This window comes from Platalea leucorodia, assembly GCF_965183815.1.
Source record: "Platalea leucorodia genome assembly, chromosome: 8".
In the NCBI taxonomy this organism is placed as follows: domain Eukaryota; kingdom Metazoa; phylum Chordata; class Aves; order Pelecaniformes; family Threskiornithidae; genus Platalea; species Platalea leucorodia.
The window spans coordinates 12,418,044-12,438,139 of NC_138830.1; the positions used below are offsets into that span (position 1 = coordinate 12,418,044).

At 43.8% G+C, this 20,096-nt stretch overlaps 1 protein-coding gene across 2 annotated transcripts; it reads right to left on the bottom strand.

Moving 5' to 3' along the window:
• Nucleotides 1–490: 490 nt before the first annotated feature.
• Nucleotides 491–15,134, bottom strand: FYTTD1 (forty-two-three domain containing 1). 2 transcript variants are annotated; one of them, XM_082319299.1, is made up of 9 exons: nt 14,959–15,134; nt 11,488–11,619; nt 8,305–8,450; nt 7,402–7,514; nt 6,546–6,642; nt 5,548–5,609; nt 4,610–4,684; nt 3,663–3,789; nt 491–2,558 (listed from the first exon to the last, which is right to left on the bottom strand). In XM_082319299.1, exons 1-9 carry the CDS (start codon nt 15,125–15,127, stop codon nt 2,463–2,465), a joined length of 1,017 nt encoding a protein of 338 aa, XP_082175425.1. In that variant the 5' UTR covers nt 15,128–15,134; the 3' UTR covers nt 491–2,462. The 2 variants fall into 2 exon arrangements, with proteins under 2 accessions (XP_082175425.1, XP_082175426.1); XM_082319300.1 differs by lacking the exon at nt 14,959–15,134 and adding an exon at nt 14,013–14,159.
• Between the last annotated feature and the right edge of the window lie 4,962 nt (nt 15,135–20,096).

Here is a 20,096-nt window from a genome sequence, read left to right on the forward strand (position 1 = left end):
AGCCTCCTGCCAGCATCGCGCTGGGAAACGCGACCGCGGTCGTTTATCGGGGTGTTCCCGCTGATCCTGTAACGCAAGGTTTAGGTTACGGCGATTTCCCGCTAGCAAGACATGTCACAGCCACAGGAAAACCAGTGCTCGGGCTGACAGATTAAGGGAGCTGGTACTATAATCACATCAAACCACTAAATTAGACGCTGCTACTGAAAAAATACATTAATAGCCGACACATTTAAATGCAAGTGAGTTTATACAGTGCCACTCCAAGAAGCGCTTAATTTTCAGGATATTAAGCTGGGCAACGAACGCAAGCCCTCTTTAAATTAGGCTGCTTTTTGGTATATTCTTCAGGACATTTACCAAGAATTTAATCATTAAGGGATTAAGGGATATCAAAATTCACATAACCAATATATTGCCCAGGTGGTTATAAAAGGAACAAGACAGTATGGTATTGCCCAGGTGGTTATAACAGGAACAAGACAGTATGAAACCTGTAACTTTTTATTTAAAAAAAAAAAAATTAACAGCTTCAGAATAGATCAAATGTAATAACTTCTCCAAAAAATACCAAAAGGTACAGTGTAAAGCATCTTCTCGTTAAATACAAACTAGCATTTTTTGATGCATTGCATCAATGTTTTGCATCTATGTTGATGCAAAAGGATTTTTTTCTTGCATCCTGGCACATGGAAAATGTATACACAGAAACAGGATGACTGACAACACTTTATCTACTCAAATTCTAACAGTGGGACATTTTTTTCCGAAAAAAGTTTCCTACTAGTAATTAAGAAAAAAACCTTAACACCATTACGTTTAGTTTGCTTCTGCTAAGGTATATTTTTCAACATTACAAATAGGGGTTTAAGTACTATATAGCATCAGGATGCACTCTGACTTTAAAACTGCTATACAAACAAAAGCCCTTCTACCATCAAACGCTCTTCAACGTTGAAGTTCCCGGTAAATGCTAGTTAACTTGGAATTTGAGATAAAATGCAAGGAAACTAACTCTCTAAGAAGTCAAATATAACTTCTTCAAGAACAGTAAAAGGAATTAAAACCACTTCAAACACCATAAACATTTCTGGATGCAGCAAGCCAATCATTCTTTTACCTGACTGTACCTAAATCTCATTGCTATAGAACAGTGTTAAATTCATCAGTTCCTGGTCTGGAAGCAATTCTGAAAGGTGCCTCAGTTGTAGGGATCACGTAAATTCAGATTGAGGATGCCCAGTTGTTACCATCCCGCAGATTCTGATGCACAAAGCTAAGCTTAAAGCAAGCGACTACACGCTCCTGCTTAATGCCTTACACATGCTGGCAAACCGAGGGCTTTCTTCCAGAAACGTTCCCCAGTTGCAGCCAATTTCAAGATGCCTGACCACTTCTGATCAGCTTCACCTCTTACCTCTCTTTGGTATATACAAACAAGTGCCATTAGATTGCTTGCCTCTGGCTATTTCTAAGAGCCAGAAAGAATGCTCTGGAGCAAGGTATGCAAGATGAGAATCCTTTGTCTGGGAGGGTAAGGAACTCTACCATACCACTGACTTTCTGGTGCACTGTTGTATTTATTCCTATGAAATTATTCAAAAATATGAAGTTATTGCATTAAGTTTGTGAAAAAACTTACAAAAAGAAATAGAAAGCAAAAGTTTAAGAAAAAATAGGAGACAGACATACTCCATTTACAGAGGTGGAGGATGAACTTGAGCTATTTGTAATATAAATTACTCTCATATTGCCTGTGCAGTATTCCTCCATTATGATCTGGACCACTTTTAAGGATAAGAGTAGAATAGTCTCCATCCCAATTACATATTTTGGGTCTCAGCTAACAGCTTTATTTGTGAAAGTGAGGATGTAAAACATTTAGTTTCCAAGAAAGGAAAGAAAAAAAAAAAAAAAATCAAACTTCAAAAGCACAAAGAAGTACAACCAATGCTCCCATGAAAAATGCTGCTACATCACTACCAAAGTATTCATGGACTGAGGCTCTGGGCCAATCTGCAGTCCAAAGGAAAGTTCATAGGCAGTCCCTAAAAAACCCTAAAATGGGGTTTGTAATGAAACACACACACAATCTTTATCATAACAGAGGGGTCAAAGAACAGATACTGAGCACTCCTAGACAAAAAAACCCCAACTTTTAAAATTTGTGTTTGTGTTTTGGTTGCAAGATGAACCAAAATCAGTGTTTGTCATGAGCTGGGCAACAGAATCTTTTCCAACCAGGTGATGGTGCCACTCCAGCGGATTGGTTTCCCCACTCTCCCCCCCCTCAGGGCATCATGTCTTTTACCATTCAAAGTAAAAGTAATAAAGGTAGATAGCTCTGCCACCATCTTAGCAAGAAGTCTGGAGAATTTCAGTGACATATGCTGTATTCTTCTGCCCACTTTTATCTCAGTTTCTTAGGCAGGTGGGATCAGTGCTCAAGTCCATCTGTCGGGTTAGCCCACTGTTACAAAACGGCTTCCTTTGTTCTGAGACAGCGCTGTTCTTTGCTCCTTCAGGATGCCAAAACGTTCGTTCAACGTCATCCCTGTCTGAAAAATAAAGTCATTTCAACCCAAGCGTAAAAGATGTTGGGTTAATTTAATCAGAGTAACGGAGACAAGAATAACTTTTTCCTCATTCTGTATCATCACTTGACCTCCTAATTGACTCATTTAAATTTAAAAAAAAAAGGAAGGTTTAATTTAATGTCATCATTTCCCACACCATTTAAAACTCAGATTGGACTATATATCAAGAGCTAGCATTTCTCAGAATTCATTAAGAACACATGGTACACAATGTCAAGACTGAAAGCCTACTCAAAATATCATAAGTTAAACTGAGGACAGACAGACAGAAAAAGGGAACTTCTGCTACACTCCTTTCCCAACACAGATTCTATGCAACTCCAAAAAATGCAGCACTTTAACCTTGTTAATGCAGCTTGCTTTCCAGTCCATCCAGTTGAGGCAGTAGACCAGAGTCCAAAAGTTCAATTAATTTTACAATACAGTAGTAGACTATTTTTGACATACTGCTTGTTCATGGGAGGAACAAATCCAGACCGACGCACTGATCCCATGTAGTTTTCTACAGCCAGCAGTAAGGAGCTGATTATAAGAACAACATCTAACTCTGTCACCCTGTAAGAATTCCTTCAATGACAGCACTAAGATTCCTGCACCACATCGCCTCTCTTCATGAAACTTGTGAAAACTTGCTCATCTTTCAAGCCTTTATGTCATCATATTTGATTTTTTTTTCCTAGATGCACAGCAAAAGTTGCCTTGGAAATTCAGCTGTCAGGGTTCCATGCAGGTTACACACTTGAAAGAAGCTCATCCCTGAATTACGCACACTTGCTGATTCAAGCACAGCAGGAACACCAGAAGGCTTTTAGAAATATTCAACAATTTAAATCCCATTTAAAGCATGTGGGCATGCAAGGCATGAACTAGAGGAACAGGAACGGTGAGTTTAGTTACTTGCTTGAAGTTACATAGCAAGTTAGTGGAAGAACTGGAAGTGGAAACAAGAAGTAGTCACTAGTTCCCTCTTTCTGTCACTAGTTGTTTAGGAGGAAAGTGCCTGGATCACTGGCTTTTATCCATCTTGAAACTATTTCCACGGTTAAGGAAAGAAACTGCATTTACCTGTTTTCCAACACTATTAATATCAAACTGCAATGGAACCCCTTTGGGAATCTTCTTCTCTTCAGATTGGTCCCTCTTCATCAGAAATGGTGGCACAGGAGTACAAGTTAATCGTAATTTCTGGGAACTGCAAAAGAAGAATGTTACAAAGGACACAGTGAATATGTGTTCTATGCAAAAAAGCCTTAATGCTGATAGAGAGATGAATTTTTCATCAAGCCATTTGATCAGGCTGGCTGAATATCTGGAGGGCACAAATTCAAGAAGGTGAAAGTCGGGCAGAACTACAAAAGGGTAGCATTTGTTACTGTTATCAGACAGCAAGTGTCCCAACAGGAAGCGATCTTATCTCTTCTCTCTCAGTCCTACTGACAAACACATAATTTGCGGTTAATCATTCCCATAAACACAAAAAATAAAAATTGGTACAATCTTCCTTACAGATAAAATGCTACTAATGAAAAAAGCTACTCAAGAGATTTTTAAAATAAAACACCTCATGAAACAACAGTGCCATCGACTTCCCAAAGACAAACACAGCAATGCTTTCTTTAAGCGCAACTCTACCAGTATCTTTATGAATCAGGGAGGAACTACTACCATCACTCATCTACTAGATGCATTTTCATTCAGATACAGGAGGAAAACAGCTACAATACGGTCTGACTTGGAAGAGGCAGACAAGGTAAAAATCTACCAGCTCCACCACTGTTCAGCTCCATACACCACATCAAGGTCCTAACTGGGAGATGCCTTGAGAAATCCAGCTGTGATATTATTCAAACACAGCTCAGAAACACGCAGAAAGGGGCCAGATTTAAAAGTCTTCACAAGAAGCTGTGACCTTGGGGTGATCTGAAATACTATCTGCAAGGAACTTGCTAAATGGCTCAGAACAGCAATTTCAGCTATGTTAAGAACATTTCAGTACTTTTTTGAAAACTCACATTGGGGTTATGATTGCTCCTGGGTTGTCAATGGATACAGTCAGAATCCCTCCACTCGTGGTAGAAGTTCGCCATCTAGTTTGAAAATACAGAAATCGCTTACAAAAACGTTGCAGAAATTTCAGAGTATCTTTAAACGTGTGTCCAAAACACTGGCTAGTAAAGAATAGACAAGCTTTCAGAATATAGGCCAGTATGAAGACCACATGCAGTCAAACAATCTACAAGAAGCTCGGCCATTGATTCTTGTATCTTTTACATTACCTAAACCTATTCAGGTGAGTGCTAAATCACATGCTGGTAAGGTGTACCAGAACTACAGCACGGACTGGAACGTTCGCTTTTTTTAAAACATTGTTTCCCTGCCACAGATGGGGCCAAAACGGTCCTCACAGCAAACCAAAGAGGTGACAGACTGCAAGTCTGTGGCATACGCGGGTTACTCAGCCTGTCGTGTTACCAACAGAGCAGTTGCGAAGAGCCTGGCAGGCACAGAATGATACGGGAAGAATAAGTGGGGGGAGAACCACGTGTCCACTTTGTGACCTGCCTTGCTTATTTCCAAACTGCTTCATAGGCTTATATATATATATATGTTAAATAAAATGGAAATTACATCAAGAGCTCAGGAGAACACTGACATTTGATTTTTTCTTCCCAGTCTACGCAGTATTCATGAGTGGTAGAGATTAGTCTGATCCTCTGAAGCTACCACCTTCCCCCTCAGTCCTGCAAGCATCTTATGCAAACAAACTCCTCCTGGTTAAATCAGAAGATTATTTAGGAAATTACTGAGCATAGGGGGAGGATCACTGTCACTCAGTTGATATGCCTACAGGGGAAAAAACAGCCAGTTCAATTATCATAGCCAGGAAGCCAGAACTAAAATGAGAATCATACAAGTAACCAAACTGAATTTTTCCAAATTAAATACTTACTGACGAGTTCTCTTTACTGTCTGATTATCAAGATCATCTGTTGACTGCACTTGAGCCTGCACCTGAAAACATATCAATACAGACACTGGATTTGAATACTGTTTCAATTCCCATTGCAGCAGCTGGAAATACAGCAGTTCAAGAACGGAAGTTTAAAGCTATTTGTACACTCTGCACAAACGGGGTTGTACTTTCAGAGGGACTTCAGAGATAACTATCCTATTACCGTTGAAAGACATTAGAAAGAAATTACTTAAGAACACAAAACGATTTAAACAAAATTGTCAATGACAGTAACTTAACCAGTAGAGATGGAAACATTTTTGGGGACTACATTAGCAAACACACACTTTACCAAGACACACCAAAACGTTACCAGGCCAGCAAGAAAAACCTGGCTAGCTCCTAACCTGATCAATGTTAACACACGTAATATCCAATATGCCATTAAGTCCCACTCCTGTTTTAAAGGACTTTGGTTTTGTTTTTCTTCCTTCTGATCCTGTCTGTAATTCTGCAATCCAGCAGCTACCTACAGTCACAATGATGGCAGATGTAGAATGAGGGCACAAATGAAAACCGAGAACACCACTATCATTCACTGCACGCTCTCTATTCTCTTCATAATCTCTATTAGATTCTAAAACATGTTTCTGGTCTATCCTTCACCCGAAGGTAACTTTTGAAAGCTGCACAGCGCTTTCTAACATATACTTTTAAAAGGAAAAATTAATACCTTGCAACTACCGTCAAACGCTGACAAGTTCCCTGCCCCTCTGAACAGTCCAGCTACACTGGAACAGGAAGCAAGACTCAGCGGGTTACAGTAACTGAAGAGGACAAGTGCATTTCCCTAGAAGAATCCGTGCCTATTCCCCAGTCCACCTCAAGTTTCTACTCAGATTTGGTATTTAAAGTTGATTCACTAATATCAGTGTTACAGGTTAGCTTAGAACCTGTGGCACAATTTTGTTGTTGTTTTCAGTAATTTTTATTACCTTCAGGCCCCTTCTAAACAGGAAAGTTGCTTGACGAGTGTCTTTCTGCTGATTTAGTTTGTTTCCAATTCTGGCAAAAGTGGACGGCATGTTATTCCTGTAATATTTATTAAAATACAGTTATGAAAGGTTCCACAGATAACATCTTAGAGACGCCACTATGAAAGTCAGGAAACTGCCAATGTATTACTCATAAATGGAGAAATCGCTTCTGTTACATAGAAGCCTAGTGCTCCTACGTCACAGGACAGTGTGGTTATTAATTCTGCTCTTTACTTTTTTCAGTATCCTCCAGCACTTGAAACATTGCTGATTAGATGAAAAAAAAGGAGCAGTCTTGATATGTATAAAGAAAGTCTGTTTACAGTTTCCGCAATAGAGTCATATAGTGAAAATTTTCATCATGGAGACCAGTTAAGATGCAGTTCGTAACAGCCATGTTAATTCCAGCACAAATAAAACATGCAATAGCTTCCAGGAAACTGAAGATGGCACCAGCTTCCACAAAGGCATTTTATTTAGAAAGTTCACTAAACGGTGGCTGCCACTTCAGAGCTACAGAAACCCACACATTGGCCATTTCCATACAGGCTGCCTAGGACGTAAATGAAGGCAGAACACCAGGTGCTCACAAATAGAGGTACTTCCTGAGTCCTCTACATGGTAACAAATATCTGGCTTTGTATCGAGACCACATTTGTCCCATGCTCGGCTTCCAGATTTGTAGCAATTCATACACACAATAGTCTTGACCGTACTACCACTGCCAGTACCTACCGTCTTCTCTTGGACTCAGTCCTGTCAAACAAGACTCACTATGGAAAGTCGTCAAGAAAAGCAAGACTTGGTATTTTACCTTCTGTTTAGTGGGGCAGGCCTCCTGAGGGCTGGAGCTTGTTTTCTCTGCATTTCTGATTGCCTCTGCAGGTTTGTTTTCTTTTTCAAAACTGGGTAATTCCGCTGTGCATTCTTAAAAAACAATAAATATAGATAGCATTTATGTATACTCTAGGCACACACACACTTTTCTTTCAATTTCTGTTTATAAACGGCACATAGAATACATTTGGCTTTGCCTACCTTTCACAGTCTAGTATAATTTGAAAATACCTCCTACACTTTCATTAATTCTATATTCCCCTCAATACCAGGCAAAAAAACCCAAACAAACCAACAAATAGCAGAGCTTAGCAGCTCCTTTTTGATTACTGTATCTCCCTAAACTGACAAAATACATGCTCCACACGTCTTTAAAATTACTCTTCTTCACAAATCCAACAGCAATCCCCGTTCTACAATACTGAATGAGATGGAGCAGGCAACAATGCACTGGAGGAGTGCAGAAGAGGGAGCCTACTGATGGAGTTAAGTGTTTTGCAGATACTTTCATTTTTGTAACAGGCACATGCTTAACACCTGCATGTCAGCTGAATCATTGGTTTGTAACAAAGCAATGCAAAGACAAGAAATCCTACTAAGTGAGCTTTTCTTCTAAAAATACAGTAATTACCTCCATACTCACAGAGAATATACTTCTGTATTTCAATTTTCATGACTTGCAACCCAATTAGGTGTTAAACTTTCAAATTAGTCATTAATCACCCCTCTCAAAACAAACAAGAACTCAGCTAACGCATCCCCAATTTAATAGGTTGTACCAGATGTCTCCATTTTATATTTCAGTAGCACTGTTCTGAAGCCATTGTGTTTCACTTTTTTAATCTGTTTTTACATGAACCACTGGAATTGCATTAATTACCTTCTCGCTAAGTGGCTGTCTGTTCAGAGGACTAATTCCTTTGCGTGAACCCATTGCCTTCTTGGCTGCCAAGCCAGTTATAACTCCGTAAGAATGCTTCTTCCCTGCTATCTTCTTTCTGCGTCCCAAGCGATTTTTACCATAACCTGCAACAAGCATGAAGAGTTCAACAATTCTTATTACAAGAAAAAGCTTATTGCTTTAAGATGCTATGCAAGCAACGCAAGTTATTTGACCGCACACTTCAAGCCTTAGAGCAGAAGCTATCTCTACACTTGAAGACGATTTGGCCATTTAGTTATTTTAGCAGGTCTGGCCCCAGCCCTAGCATAACAATAATCAGCTTCTCATACAGATCACAGTTTTGCTCTACTTCATTGCGTTAATTCTGTTGAAAATGTGTTATTTGACATGTCTACAGGGACAACTTAAGAGTCATTCTGGCACAGAAAACTACCAAAATACGCCGAAATGGAACTTCATCAAGTGCTGAATAATACCAAACCAACCAAACAAAAAAACCCCAGCTCCCCACCCATTGAGCAAACTTTAAATTACCAGTTTAATTTAAAGAAAAGGGGAAAAAAAAACAACTTCAAAGTCTATTTATTTATATCAGTGGTTCCCAAGACATGACTTAAGAAAAAAAGAATATAGCAATTGGCCCACAAAACCATATTAAACAGCATATGAATTACATCCCATTTAAAGTGTTTTCAGTTAGAAGTCTGCATGGCAGTCTGGATGAAACTGAGAATTGAAAGCAGCCTTTGAATATAAAAGGCTTGTAAGTCTGAGGTCTGTAGTATAAATATCTGAAATCTTCAGTTACAAGAGTTTGGTTAACCTTGTCTGGAGCCATTCAGCTTCACGCTATGAATACAGACCATGCTTTAGTTTTATCCCCAAGTATCATCCTCTTTAGAACCTCAGACTGCAAGATAAATTTAAGACTAAGGAGTCAGCTCTACAGCAACAGACACATCTAGCTTTGACATATCTGAATTCTTAGCATCGATAATAAACCTGTGCTTCTTCACGGACAGGAGCCATGACATGAGGTAAGGCATTGATCAGAACCCAGCTTAGATAAATTTGCCATGGAGAAACTGCTACGTACCCACATTTTGTGGATGGTTAGCAAATGCTCTTCTTTTCAAATAGAAAAGCTGAGAAAGAGGATTACTTAGGCTGAAAGGGACCTCATGAACTCTCTGGACCAACCTCTGCTCAAATAAATGGCAACCTCAAAATTAGCTCAGACTGCACAGGGTTTTGTGCAGTTGCATTCTGTGTATCACCAAGGACAACTTTTATTTAAATGAACAATGTTCTTCTCTCTCTTTCTCCCCTCAAAAGCTGAAAAGAGTCCCAGCTCAAGTTCCTCACTTCTTTCCAGGGAGTTTGGCAGCCACAAGGAGTTGAGTGCTGTCGAACATTTGTGGTTTCTGTAGCCGTCCACAAATAACAGAGGAGTTACTACTTATCAGAATAACTTCAATGGCAACAGAGCAGCAATAAATCTATTGGTCATAGGCTACTAATAACTAGAATGCTCAGAAGAACTATTTACCTTAAGGTACCAGAGATACCTTCTGCTCAAAAAACAATATAAAAGAGGTTTGCTTTCAATGGGAGAAAATGTGTGGAGCTGTATAGGAGGGAGCAGTTAAAGCTATTCACAACGTTTCAACATGTCACGAATCTGGCAATTTTGTAAAAAATGTTTGCTTTTTCCTAGAACAAGGGCAGGCAAGGAGGGAAGGTTCCAAGAGAGAAAAGTAACCGCCAAGACGGTTGTATTTAGAGTTTTATATTTGCAGCTCAGGTTCCTCCTAAAATTCTGAATTCTAATACTTGCTTCTTTTGCGCCCTTTGGATCATAAACAATTGCGGTTGACAACTGCGGTCATAAATAGAAGCCTATATGTTTGGTAATCTCCAACTTAAATTCACTTACTCTTGCACCTACACAAATACTCTTACACTTGGGCTGACTGACATAAAATATTTTCCTGCACTGTCACCAATTTACTAAAGATGCACAAATTAAGTAACGCTGCTAGGTTGCCCTGTATAAAAAGCAAAACTCCTCTGAGCCCTGAGCAACACGATATTCCACTGTTCCCCAAAGACATTTGTGTCTAAGATGCTAACTACGAGCTGCTGCTACAACATATATTAAGCAGCGACAAAGATAAAATGGGGATCCCTGTGAATACACCAGACAGAGGCATATTTGTTTTAAATGAATGCTACTAAACAAGAAATTCAATGTATTAACTTAAACACTTCATTAGCTTGGACTGAGGTGGTAAGTTTTCCAATTAGATAGTATTTTTCTGTATGTTGATAATCCAGTGCTAAAAAGGTACTTTTCAAAATTAAACATAAGCGAAACCAGTCTACACCTCAATCAGGTGCTGGCCACGTACTGGACTAAAACCTGGGAATCATTTTAGAATACGACTCAAAAAAATCCCCTGACGGTTACTCAGGGCATCTACAGTAAAGCTGTAATCGAGCACTTCTCTTCACTCCCTGCCTATATGATTTTTTCCCACTTTCGTATTGCACTGTAAAAACATTGGCTCAAGAAGGTTGACACGGTGCTTCCTTTGCATCCCAAGGTCTTAACAACAAAAGCCAACTCAGACACTCTGCATTATCCATTTATATATCCCAGAGGCAGCATTACAGTTTGCAGTAACAGCTATTTTGGGAAGGCCTACTAGGAGAATTCTGCCTAGCAAATATAAATATGCTGGCTCTTTTGCACAAAGCTCTGAGCTCTGGCAAGGCCTCCACATTTCCTAATATACAGGCTTTGGCATAAGCACTCTTTCCATCCATCTCTGAGAAGGGACAAAGTATCAACACAAATTCAAAAATTAAAATACATTTTAAAAATCAGAAAGACAGTCAATTCTTCCTTGAGTGAAATAGTCTATCACGCACCTAAGCTCCCTGTTGGCCAAACACGTCAATGACTTTCTCACTCTGAACCAGAAACAAGACCAAGCATAAATGGAACACAAAGAACTGAATTATAATCAAAACTGCATATGACACTATTTGACAGACACCTGAATTGACCATGTCAATCCATACATTTTCATTAGGGTACATTTCAGCTCAAAAAAAAAAATAGTGCACAGTCCACGTTATGTTTGACATACACACCTTTCTGCTGTTGGATTCCCCACTTGGAGCCTGGTGTCCTGAACTGTCGAGTTCGATTCTGCTGAAGGCCTCTTTTCATTTTGGGGGAATACTGTTTTCTCTCTTCTTTCTTGTTCAGTTTAATTATGTCATCTGTAAGCAGAAAATAAAAAAGAGGAATTTGACACACTGCAGACGTATTCTAGTTCTGAAGAAAAAACCCTAGCAGGTCGGAGTCATGGGAAACAGACCAGTTAATCTTGCAAAGCCAGCACATACAAGCTAATGTTCCAGAAACATCTCTACAAGATATCCAGTCCCTGTTAGTCTTACAGTACTTCCTTTATAATATAGTGCCCTAGCAAAAGAGAAGCAGTTGCATACATCTAGAACATCCAAGAGACCTGAAAGATCGTGGCATCCTGCCCAACATGAAATTTTAAATTGAATGACTGAAGGTAATCCCACCACCAACAGACTTTGCAGGTTCCAGACAAAATGTCAATTCAAGCCTTAGTTCTTTCATCCTAAGTTACTTAAGAAAAATCACAACAAAAGAACTCAGCCTATCAGTTATCTTCATGTGTTCACTGAGGTTGAGATGATGGGGAAAAAAGCAAGCAAGACTTCTCTCCCCAGGTATCTGCAATCCAAAGCAATCATCGTATCTATTGTCCAGTGAAACAATGTTGAACAAATTATTAATCAGTTTAAGAATACGTGTAAGATGACAAACTGATGAAAAGTGAACAGCAGGTCTGTCAAGTGCAAATCATGCCACACCACTTCGATTTCCTTCACTGGCCTGGTAGCTGGCTCAGGAGGTAAGAGTAAAGCAAAAGATGTGGCACGCTTTTATTTGACTGTTAGCTTGTTTACAAAAATAACATAAAAATAAATGTCAAATTATGTTTATTGCATCTACATCAGGTAAGCACAACTGATAAAACCACTATGTTTCAAGAGGGAGCTACCACAAACACATGGACATCCTTTTTTGAGTCAGGGAGAGATGGAAATGGGGTTACTGTGTTGAACAGAGTTCAAATGGACTTGGATGGGGTAGAACAGAGAGAACAGTGTAAAAAAAAAAAATATTAAAAATCACAACATGTTGTTATCCAATGTTTTGTATCCTGCTGAAGCAAAGCTAAGAGAAAATCAGCGTACTTTGCTGCAGAAGTGATTGAATATTCAGAAAAAAAAAATCTATCAGGATAGGGAATACTGATACAGGTCACTCAGGGTTTGATTCCTATAGAATCTTCTTTCCCTAGAGCAAGGATTCCCAAACTATCATTTTTATATGACAAAGGAAACCAAAGCCACTTCAAAATGGTATACAGGTCCAAAACAGCAGAAACAATCGCTGCCAGCAGCAGTACTCAACCAGGACCATTATTTGAACTTAGTACCACTAATAAGTGATGTTCAACAAAAACTAAAACTTCCAGAACTGTTAGAGCAGAATATGTAATTCTGCTTAATGGCTGTTTCCATTCCTATGTACCTGTGATACAAAACCACCACATTCAAAGAGCATGGATCCTTGCTTCACAATTCATCCGCTCAGTCTTAAATCCCATTTTTGCAAGTTAACTGTTGCTGCACACGGGGTTACAAGTTTTTAAATAAAAGAACGTAACTGACAGCTATTCTCTTACTTGGGGAAATGAAGGATATCTAGGACTTCACACATTTGTTAGCTGAGACACACTGAAGCATTCTCCTACCTTGCCTGAGATCAGAGATCAAACCTATAGCTAGAATAGCAGAATAATTTGGGAACATCAACAAACTGGAAGCTTAGCTTCAGATGAGTTGCACATAACACACTAGCAACACAAATAGGTTTAATCTTTATTACTACATGATAAAATACTCAACGTTAAGATCCAGATCTTAAGATTTCCTAGATTAATGTTGTGTCAATTTTTTTGATATCACGACAGATATGGGATTGCATCTTATCTTTGTTTACACCAGACCACACAACTTTGACTTGGGGGCAGTAGGCACGGATGACACTGTTCTCTTGCAAGTTACCCTTGCAAGGAAACAAGTTACAGGACACACCCACTCACAACAGCTTCTTAAACAAAACGTCACCGTGACACCACAACAGTCCTTTGCAATTTGCTATTAGTCAATGTCCAGGACACGTAGCAGTAGCTAACCGAAAGGTTAATTTGGTCAAGTAAGAAACATTAGAATGTATGAAAATCAAACTAGCCACTCAGAATCAATAACTCTATAATCTTGGTAACCTTGGAAACAAAGATTCAGTGCGCTATACTATAAATAAAAATAGATTTATAGATTTATATGAATGCTGTAATGCTACTCCACTTTCAGACAAACTCTAAACAACATTTCACGAGTAATCTCCATTGCCAAAACAAAGAACTCTCCTGGATTATTTACAGAAGGAAAAATTGTACAAAACCTCTTATTTTAAGGTTGTCCACAGAGGCCAAGTCTAGTGTTAACATTGTAGTTCACACCGTGCTTTCACTTTTTGAAGCAAGTCTCCTGATAGTACCTACCTACCATGCTCTGGTAGTGTCGTGAAGCAGTCTTAGAGTGTACAAAACCAATTTTTTGGGATAAAACTAAACTGGAAGATGCACTCCAGGAATGCACCAAATGTGTTCCCCACTGTTAAGGGGACTCAGTGTCTAGGACCAGAGCAGAACTACTCAGAGATACCTCTCTGAAATAAACACAGCGTGGATGTCAGTTTCTCAGATACGCTGGAGAGACGCAGTTCTGCAGATCTGTAATGAGGCTGTGCGACTTCCTAACGCGCACAACCAATGGGAGGACAGGGGAGAAAGGGGTAGATTGGCCCAGGAAACTACGTGGTAGAGACAACATCACGCTTGCTCTGACTGGTGAAGTACTGCAGAGGGGTTACAAAGGAGACCTGCCATTACCGACTTCCAAACCTGGGAAGAAAAAAAAAGGCAAGGCCGGCTGAGCTGCAACCCAACCACCCCCGCCCCTGCGATTACGAGCCCTGGGACGCTCGCCCAGGGCCACCCAGCAAAGGGCCCGGGCACTGCGGGCCTGGCTGCTGCCAAACACAGGCAGCGCCCGCTCTTCGGCCTGCTCCGGACCCCCAGGTGGAACAAAGGGGATCCACACCGCTGAACCCGGCTCCTCCCCAGCTACGGACAGTGACCCCCGGGAGCCCCGCTGCCGCCGGGGGCACGGCCGGGCCTGGCCTCCCGTCCCCGCCACCACGGGCCCACGGGCCCGCCTCGCATTCCGCCCCCCGCCAGCTCCAACTGTGGTAGGGTCCTGCCCCCCCCGCCCCCGCCCGACGTGGCGCAGGCCGCCTCCCTACGCCCCCCCTTGGTTCCGCCCGCGCCGGTGCCCGGCAAAGCCCGTTGGTTCGTTCCGCCGCCCCCCCCCCGGCCCTAGCGCTTGGTTCAGCCCGCGCCCCTCCACCTCTCCCCCACAGCGGCGGGCCCCCGCCGCCCTCCTCACCGAGGGACATGTCGATCTTCTCCAGGCTGTCGCTGCTGCCGTTCCGGGCCCCCGCCCCAGCCGAGGAGCCCGAAAGCGGCGCCGCAGCCCCGAACCCGCTCATGGCTGCCCGCAGGACCACCGCCACCGCCGCCTCCCCTCGCCGCCTCAGCCAGCGGGCTGCACGCATGCGCCGCACCCCCCCCCGCCCGCGGGCAGCTGGCGCATGCGCAGTAACCCCCGCCCCGCCCCGGGAGCGGGCGCCTGCGCCGACAGGAGGTGCCGCCTCCCCTCGCCCGCCCCCTGCCGGCCGGGAGGAGCGGGTACCGCGGGGGCGGCGGCCTGGCCCGGGCGTCCCGGCCCTGTCCCCGCCGCGTCCCTTCGGGGCCGCAGCCCGCCCCGGCGGCTGCCGGGGTGCCGCGGGGTGCGCCCCCGCTGCCCGCTCCCCTCAGAGCCTGGGCCGGGGGGCGGCCTCGGGGTGCTGCGGGCGGTGGTAGCGCCGCGCCGGGGCGGCCTTGGGCCCGGCGGGTGGCCACGGCGGGGCCGGCGGGTAAGCGGCTGGAGCCGGGCCGCCTGGGGGCCGCTGGCAGGAGGGCTCCTCCGGGACAGCGGGTGTCCTTGGGAAGGTGCGGGCCCCCCCGCCGCCTCGGCCTGGGGCGACGGGGGCAGCTGCGCCAGGGGCACGGCGTCCCGGGGCGGCCGGAGGGCCCGGTGCGTGCTGAGGTGCTGCGGGGCAGGGGAACGGGTGCTGGGCTGCGAAGCCGAAGGCCAGACCACCTCACCCGCCATCCCAGCACAGCTGAGGCAAATAACCCGTTCTGTGAACAGCCGAGCCAGCCCGGGCTAGTTTCTAACAGAATTGTGTCTCCAAACATCAAACAGCAGGGTTCCAACCGGGTTCCTATTTCAAAATACCGTGTTAGGCTTAAAATTACTACTTAAAACCAGAGCAGTATGACTACTGACATTTTGTTTTCTTTGGGTTCTTTTCAGAATTGTTGTCTTCCCCAGCTTTCGGTCAGAATCACATGATGCAGAAATTTAGAAGAGAAATGAATGACTTGGGTTTTTTTTGAACGAGGAATCTAGTGAAGCCTCTTTTCCTCCCCTGTATATTTGCGTTCTTTGGAGCTGTGTGCGTTGTTGGTGGGTCAGCAGTACGCACGTCCCTTCCCGGCAGCTGGCTGCTGCGCAGTGAGTTGGAACAGGGCGGGGATCTACCTCGTTTCACGCCGTGGCACTTCCTTCATCTGGCACTCCATTAAATATAAGGGATGGGAATTATCTTTGAAATCTCTGCATCTTGCTCATAGTTGGTTGAAATTGGGCGGTGAGTTCCAGAGATGGTAAAGGAAGGAGCAATGGGCAAACAAATGTGATCGCAGAGGCTGGGCTTCCTTCAGAAACCGGGCAGTAAATGCCGGAAGGAGAATCCGTATCGATTTCCCCCATTCGCAATGGTCACCTGGCATTGCTGTCCGCATCTCCCCGAGCGTTCCCGGGGAGCTGTGCTGAGGCTGCCGTTGAAACCTTGGCTTCCCTCGGCCACCAGTAGGCTTTGCAACATGGCCCAAGGATAGCTTGCTTTGGGGTTTGACTGACTGCCCCCAGGGAGGGGGAGCTCGGCGCCGAGACTCCAGGGACTATGTTGCGAATGCCCTTGGGCAGGAATAAAGATTTCCATACGCGCGACCTTACACGCAACCTTCTCCTTGCAGCAGGAACGCTCCCACGTTACATTAACTGCCCACGTCCTCCATATGCTCATTTGCTAAAATAAATACTCTGTGGCAAACGCGTTATCCTCAGTACCCAATACACAACTAGCTCCTCGTGTGCGTAATCCCTGCTGCAGTTCTGTCCGTCTGTGCTGGGAGGCGCCTGCACCGAAATGCGACACAGGCCTTTGCCCTGTAACTGCAGAACTGGAGATCTTTCTAGGGGTATTACCGTGAAAACCAAGAATGAGAGGAGAGAGCTGAGGCTTTCTGGCCTCTGCTCTGTCCTGCACTACAGGCTGTTGACAAGGCCTTGTTCTCTCCATTTACACTCTTTATGCATCTCTTCCCTTTTAAAATAAGGCCAATAACGTGCTCCTGGATATTCTTCTTGCTGCTTTCTACTGGCTAGAAGAGAATGGCTCAGTTATTGTCACAGGACGTGCTCAGCTAGGGAGAGGTTTTCCCTTCAAGCAGGAGGAGTTCGTGACCGCGGTGCCGGAGGCTGCGAGTTCCACCCTGTTTTCTTCTCTGTGTTCTCCATGTGCAGCATAAGTTCAGACATGGAGTCTGGGAGCCACATATTTGATAATTTATGCATTTTCCTCCAGATGACAAGTGGGATTTGATGACAAGTGGTTGATGACAAGTGGGACTTGAGGTTCTTAAAGACAGGCCGCATTTCTAAAGGAAAGATGCTATCACCAGATGACCAATAAATACTAATAATAGAGGTGTCAAATAAAAGACGTATTTTTTAAAAAAGCCTTTAAACCAAATTCCTGTGATGCTATAGGGTGCAGCTCCATCTGGTGACTGTGTCACACTGATAAACAAATGCTCTGTTTACCCAAAACAAATATGCTAACTGCAAAGGTGGCAGATGCTGCCTGCCCTCGTGACAGGTGGAAATCAGACAAAATTCAGATTGTACCACATCCATGGGTTGCATTTATTATCCAAACAGGACACCAGCTGTCTGCTGCTCAGCACAACAAAAAAACAGGCAAAGGTTCTGATCCTGAAGAGCATTTTTCTTCTGCGTTCAAAATGGCTGAAATGCCGGGGGGATCATAGAGGCAACCACGCAACCTGCTCTTGGTTTTCTGTCTAGCTCTCAGGATCGTGTCAGCATCTAGCCCTGCGACAACGGTTCCACCTGGTATTGACTAGACAAGATCTAAGATAAGACGTAGTACTTTAACTGTATAAAGTACTGTATAAGTGCAGCCCTGCTGAGTTTGTGTCCACTGTAAGAAGACCGTGTGTCTAAAGCATCCACAGGCTGTAGTAAGTTTTGGGGTTGGTTCTTCCTGGGCCTTTCCCAGGCTCTTCCTGAGCGCCAGTTGCCTCCTCACAAAAATGAGACTTCGCAGCTTGGCTGCCCAGTAGCCCCTGTTGTTACGGTACATTGTGGAGGAATTGCAGACTAGATGTTACCCGCTGAACATCCTGGCTGAAATTCAGGTGCTAGAATTACCAAGCAGAAACCACACCCAAAGAATCAGGTACCAAATGCGCTCATAGATTTAAAGCCAGAGAGGACTGTCTAGTCCAAGCTGTTTGTCCTGGGCTGTGGAATATCACATGCACTGACCCCAGAAACAGGCGAGCTATTCAAGTGCATCTTCCAAAGGAGGTCTCTGCTTCCCTAGGGGCACAGGCACTACCCCTATTAAAAACAGCTTCTTATTCCTAACATGAAATTGTCTGGCATCTACCGATAACTTCCAATTCTGCCTTCTCTGTGAGGTTTAATGAGTAAAGAAATTACATTGAGTCGGTAACTGACTTTAAGTCACGCAAATCTTCCCCAGACAGCAATCACGTCTGTGGGATTCCAAATTCTGCTACTGTTTGGCAGAAGGATACATATATGCTTTCATACGTTTACAACTGTTGACCTCCATTGGCACGGCTCAGATTTTACGCTGGAGGATTAATCTCCAGTTCAGTCTCTGTGCAGTCCCAGAAGCTAACACACCTCTGTGTGACTATAGGCTCTGTGTGATCAGGCTTATTTTCGACGGAGTGATTTTTTTATATATTCTCTAAATTGACATGGGCATTGACAATAGTTAAGTAGGCAGTGTCTATAAATAACATATGCAAAACAACATAATGAAGCAGGGGAAAAATAGATGTTTTTCTGAAGAAAAAAATTTTAAAAATCACTGTTAAGCAACATCCAGGCTGTTTCTGACTTGTGGAGCTAGAAGAATCTTGTAATTCCTGATTTAGGAGCTAAATTATATCTGTCAGCTTCACCTGAATGCTCCATTTCACTGGGTGTAATCATCTAACAATGATCACAATAGTATTGAAGACTTGATTTTCTCCAATATTTTTACTGTGAGAGTTAACACGTAGTCTGATGCCCTGATACCAAACATGCCGTGTGCGGCTGGTGTTTTCAACCCGTGCAATCAGTGCAGTAGGCTCTATGCAAGAAAATTTCTGCCTGACTGACAGCCATGCTGGAAGTTGTTCTTCCACACTTGCACATAATTACTATGTATGGGGAGTCCTAGTCTCTTAATTAAGTGCCTTCTGAAAAATGTTTTGTTGTTGTTGTTATTGCTTTAAGAATAGCAGTATAGAACTGTGTTCCCCAAAATGCTGCTGAAGTACTGGTAAAATAAGCCACATAGAAAGTCTCAGGTCAAGCGGTGTGTCTTTGTGTATGCAGCGTCAGTGAGCAGCGTGTACTTATCGCTAAAAGTAACAGCTACGGGACGTTTCCACTGTGCAAAAGGCTGCCTCTGGTTTCTGAGGCATCAAACAACTCTGGAGACATACCTGGGCTTTGGCTCCTGCGATAATCTGTCACTGACTGTTCTCCGTCTGATGGCAGCAGCAGCATTTTTTCCTTTTTCATTTCACTGCTTTTTGGTGGAAAGTACCTACAATTTTTCACATCCTCTTTACTGTGGGCAACAGAACAGAAACCTCTTTCCATTTGTCTGTCTCTGCTGGTACGCTCAGTGCAGGAGCCGTCTCTCAGGGACACGTAGTTTGTTTGTTTGTTTCTTTTCTTGCCATCGCAATTTTCCCACCATCTCTGAAGCGGGATTCGGCAAGCGGTTATCTCAGTTAGCGATTATTGTGGTTTTACGCCGTGGTGCAGCTCAGCCCCAGTGCAAACACTTTACCGGGAGGGCTGACGGCAACCCCATCGGCAGCGCAACTTCTGCACCCCGAGAACAGCGTGTCGCTTCGGGGTGCTGCAGCAGCCAACACCTGTGTGCCACCCACAGGGGTGACGGCGGGCTGGAGGGCGCCGCAGCGGGGCCCGTGGCTGCCCTCACCTCCCCACGCAGGGCGCGGACCCGCGGGACGCTCCGCTGCCCGAGGGCGGAGGAGGCCGACGGCGGCGCAGAGCTCGAGGGCGGGAAACTGAGGCGAGGCGCCCGCCGTGGCGCCCGGCCCCGCCCCAGCGCG

Coding starts and splice junctions, on each gene's coding strand:
- FYTTD1 (XM_082319299.1), bottom strand. CDS start 15,127: ATGCGTGCAGCCCGCTGGCTGAGGCGGCGAGGGGAGGCGGCGGTGGCG. Junction 11,620..14,958: donor GAAGATCGACATGTCCCTCG/GTGAGGAGGGCG, acceptor TTCTGCTTACAG/ATGACATAATTAAACTGAAC. Junction 3,790..4,609: donor GGAGCAATCATAACCCCAAT/GTGAGTTTTCAA, acceptor CTTCTTTTGCAG/TTCCCAGAAATTACGATTAA.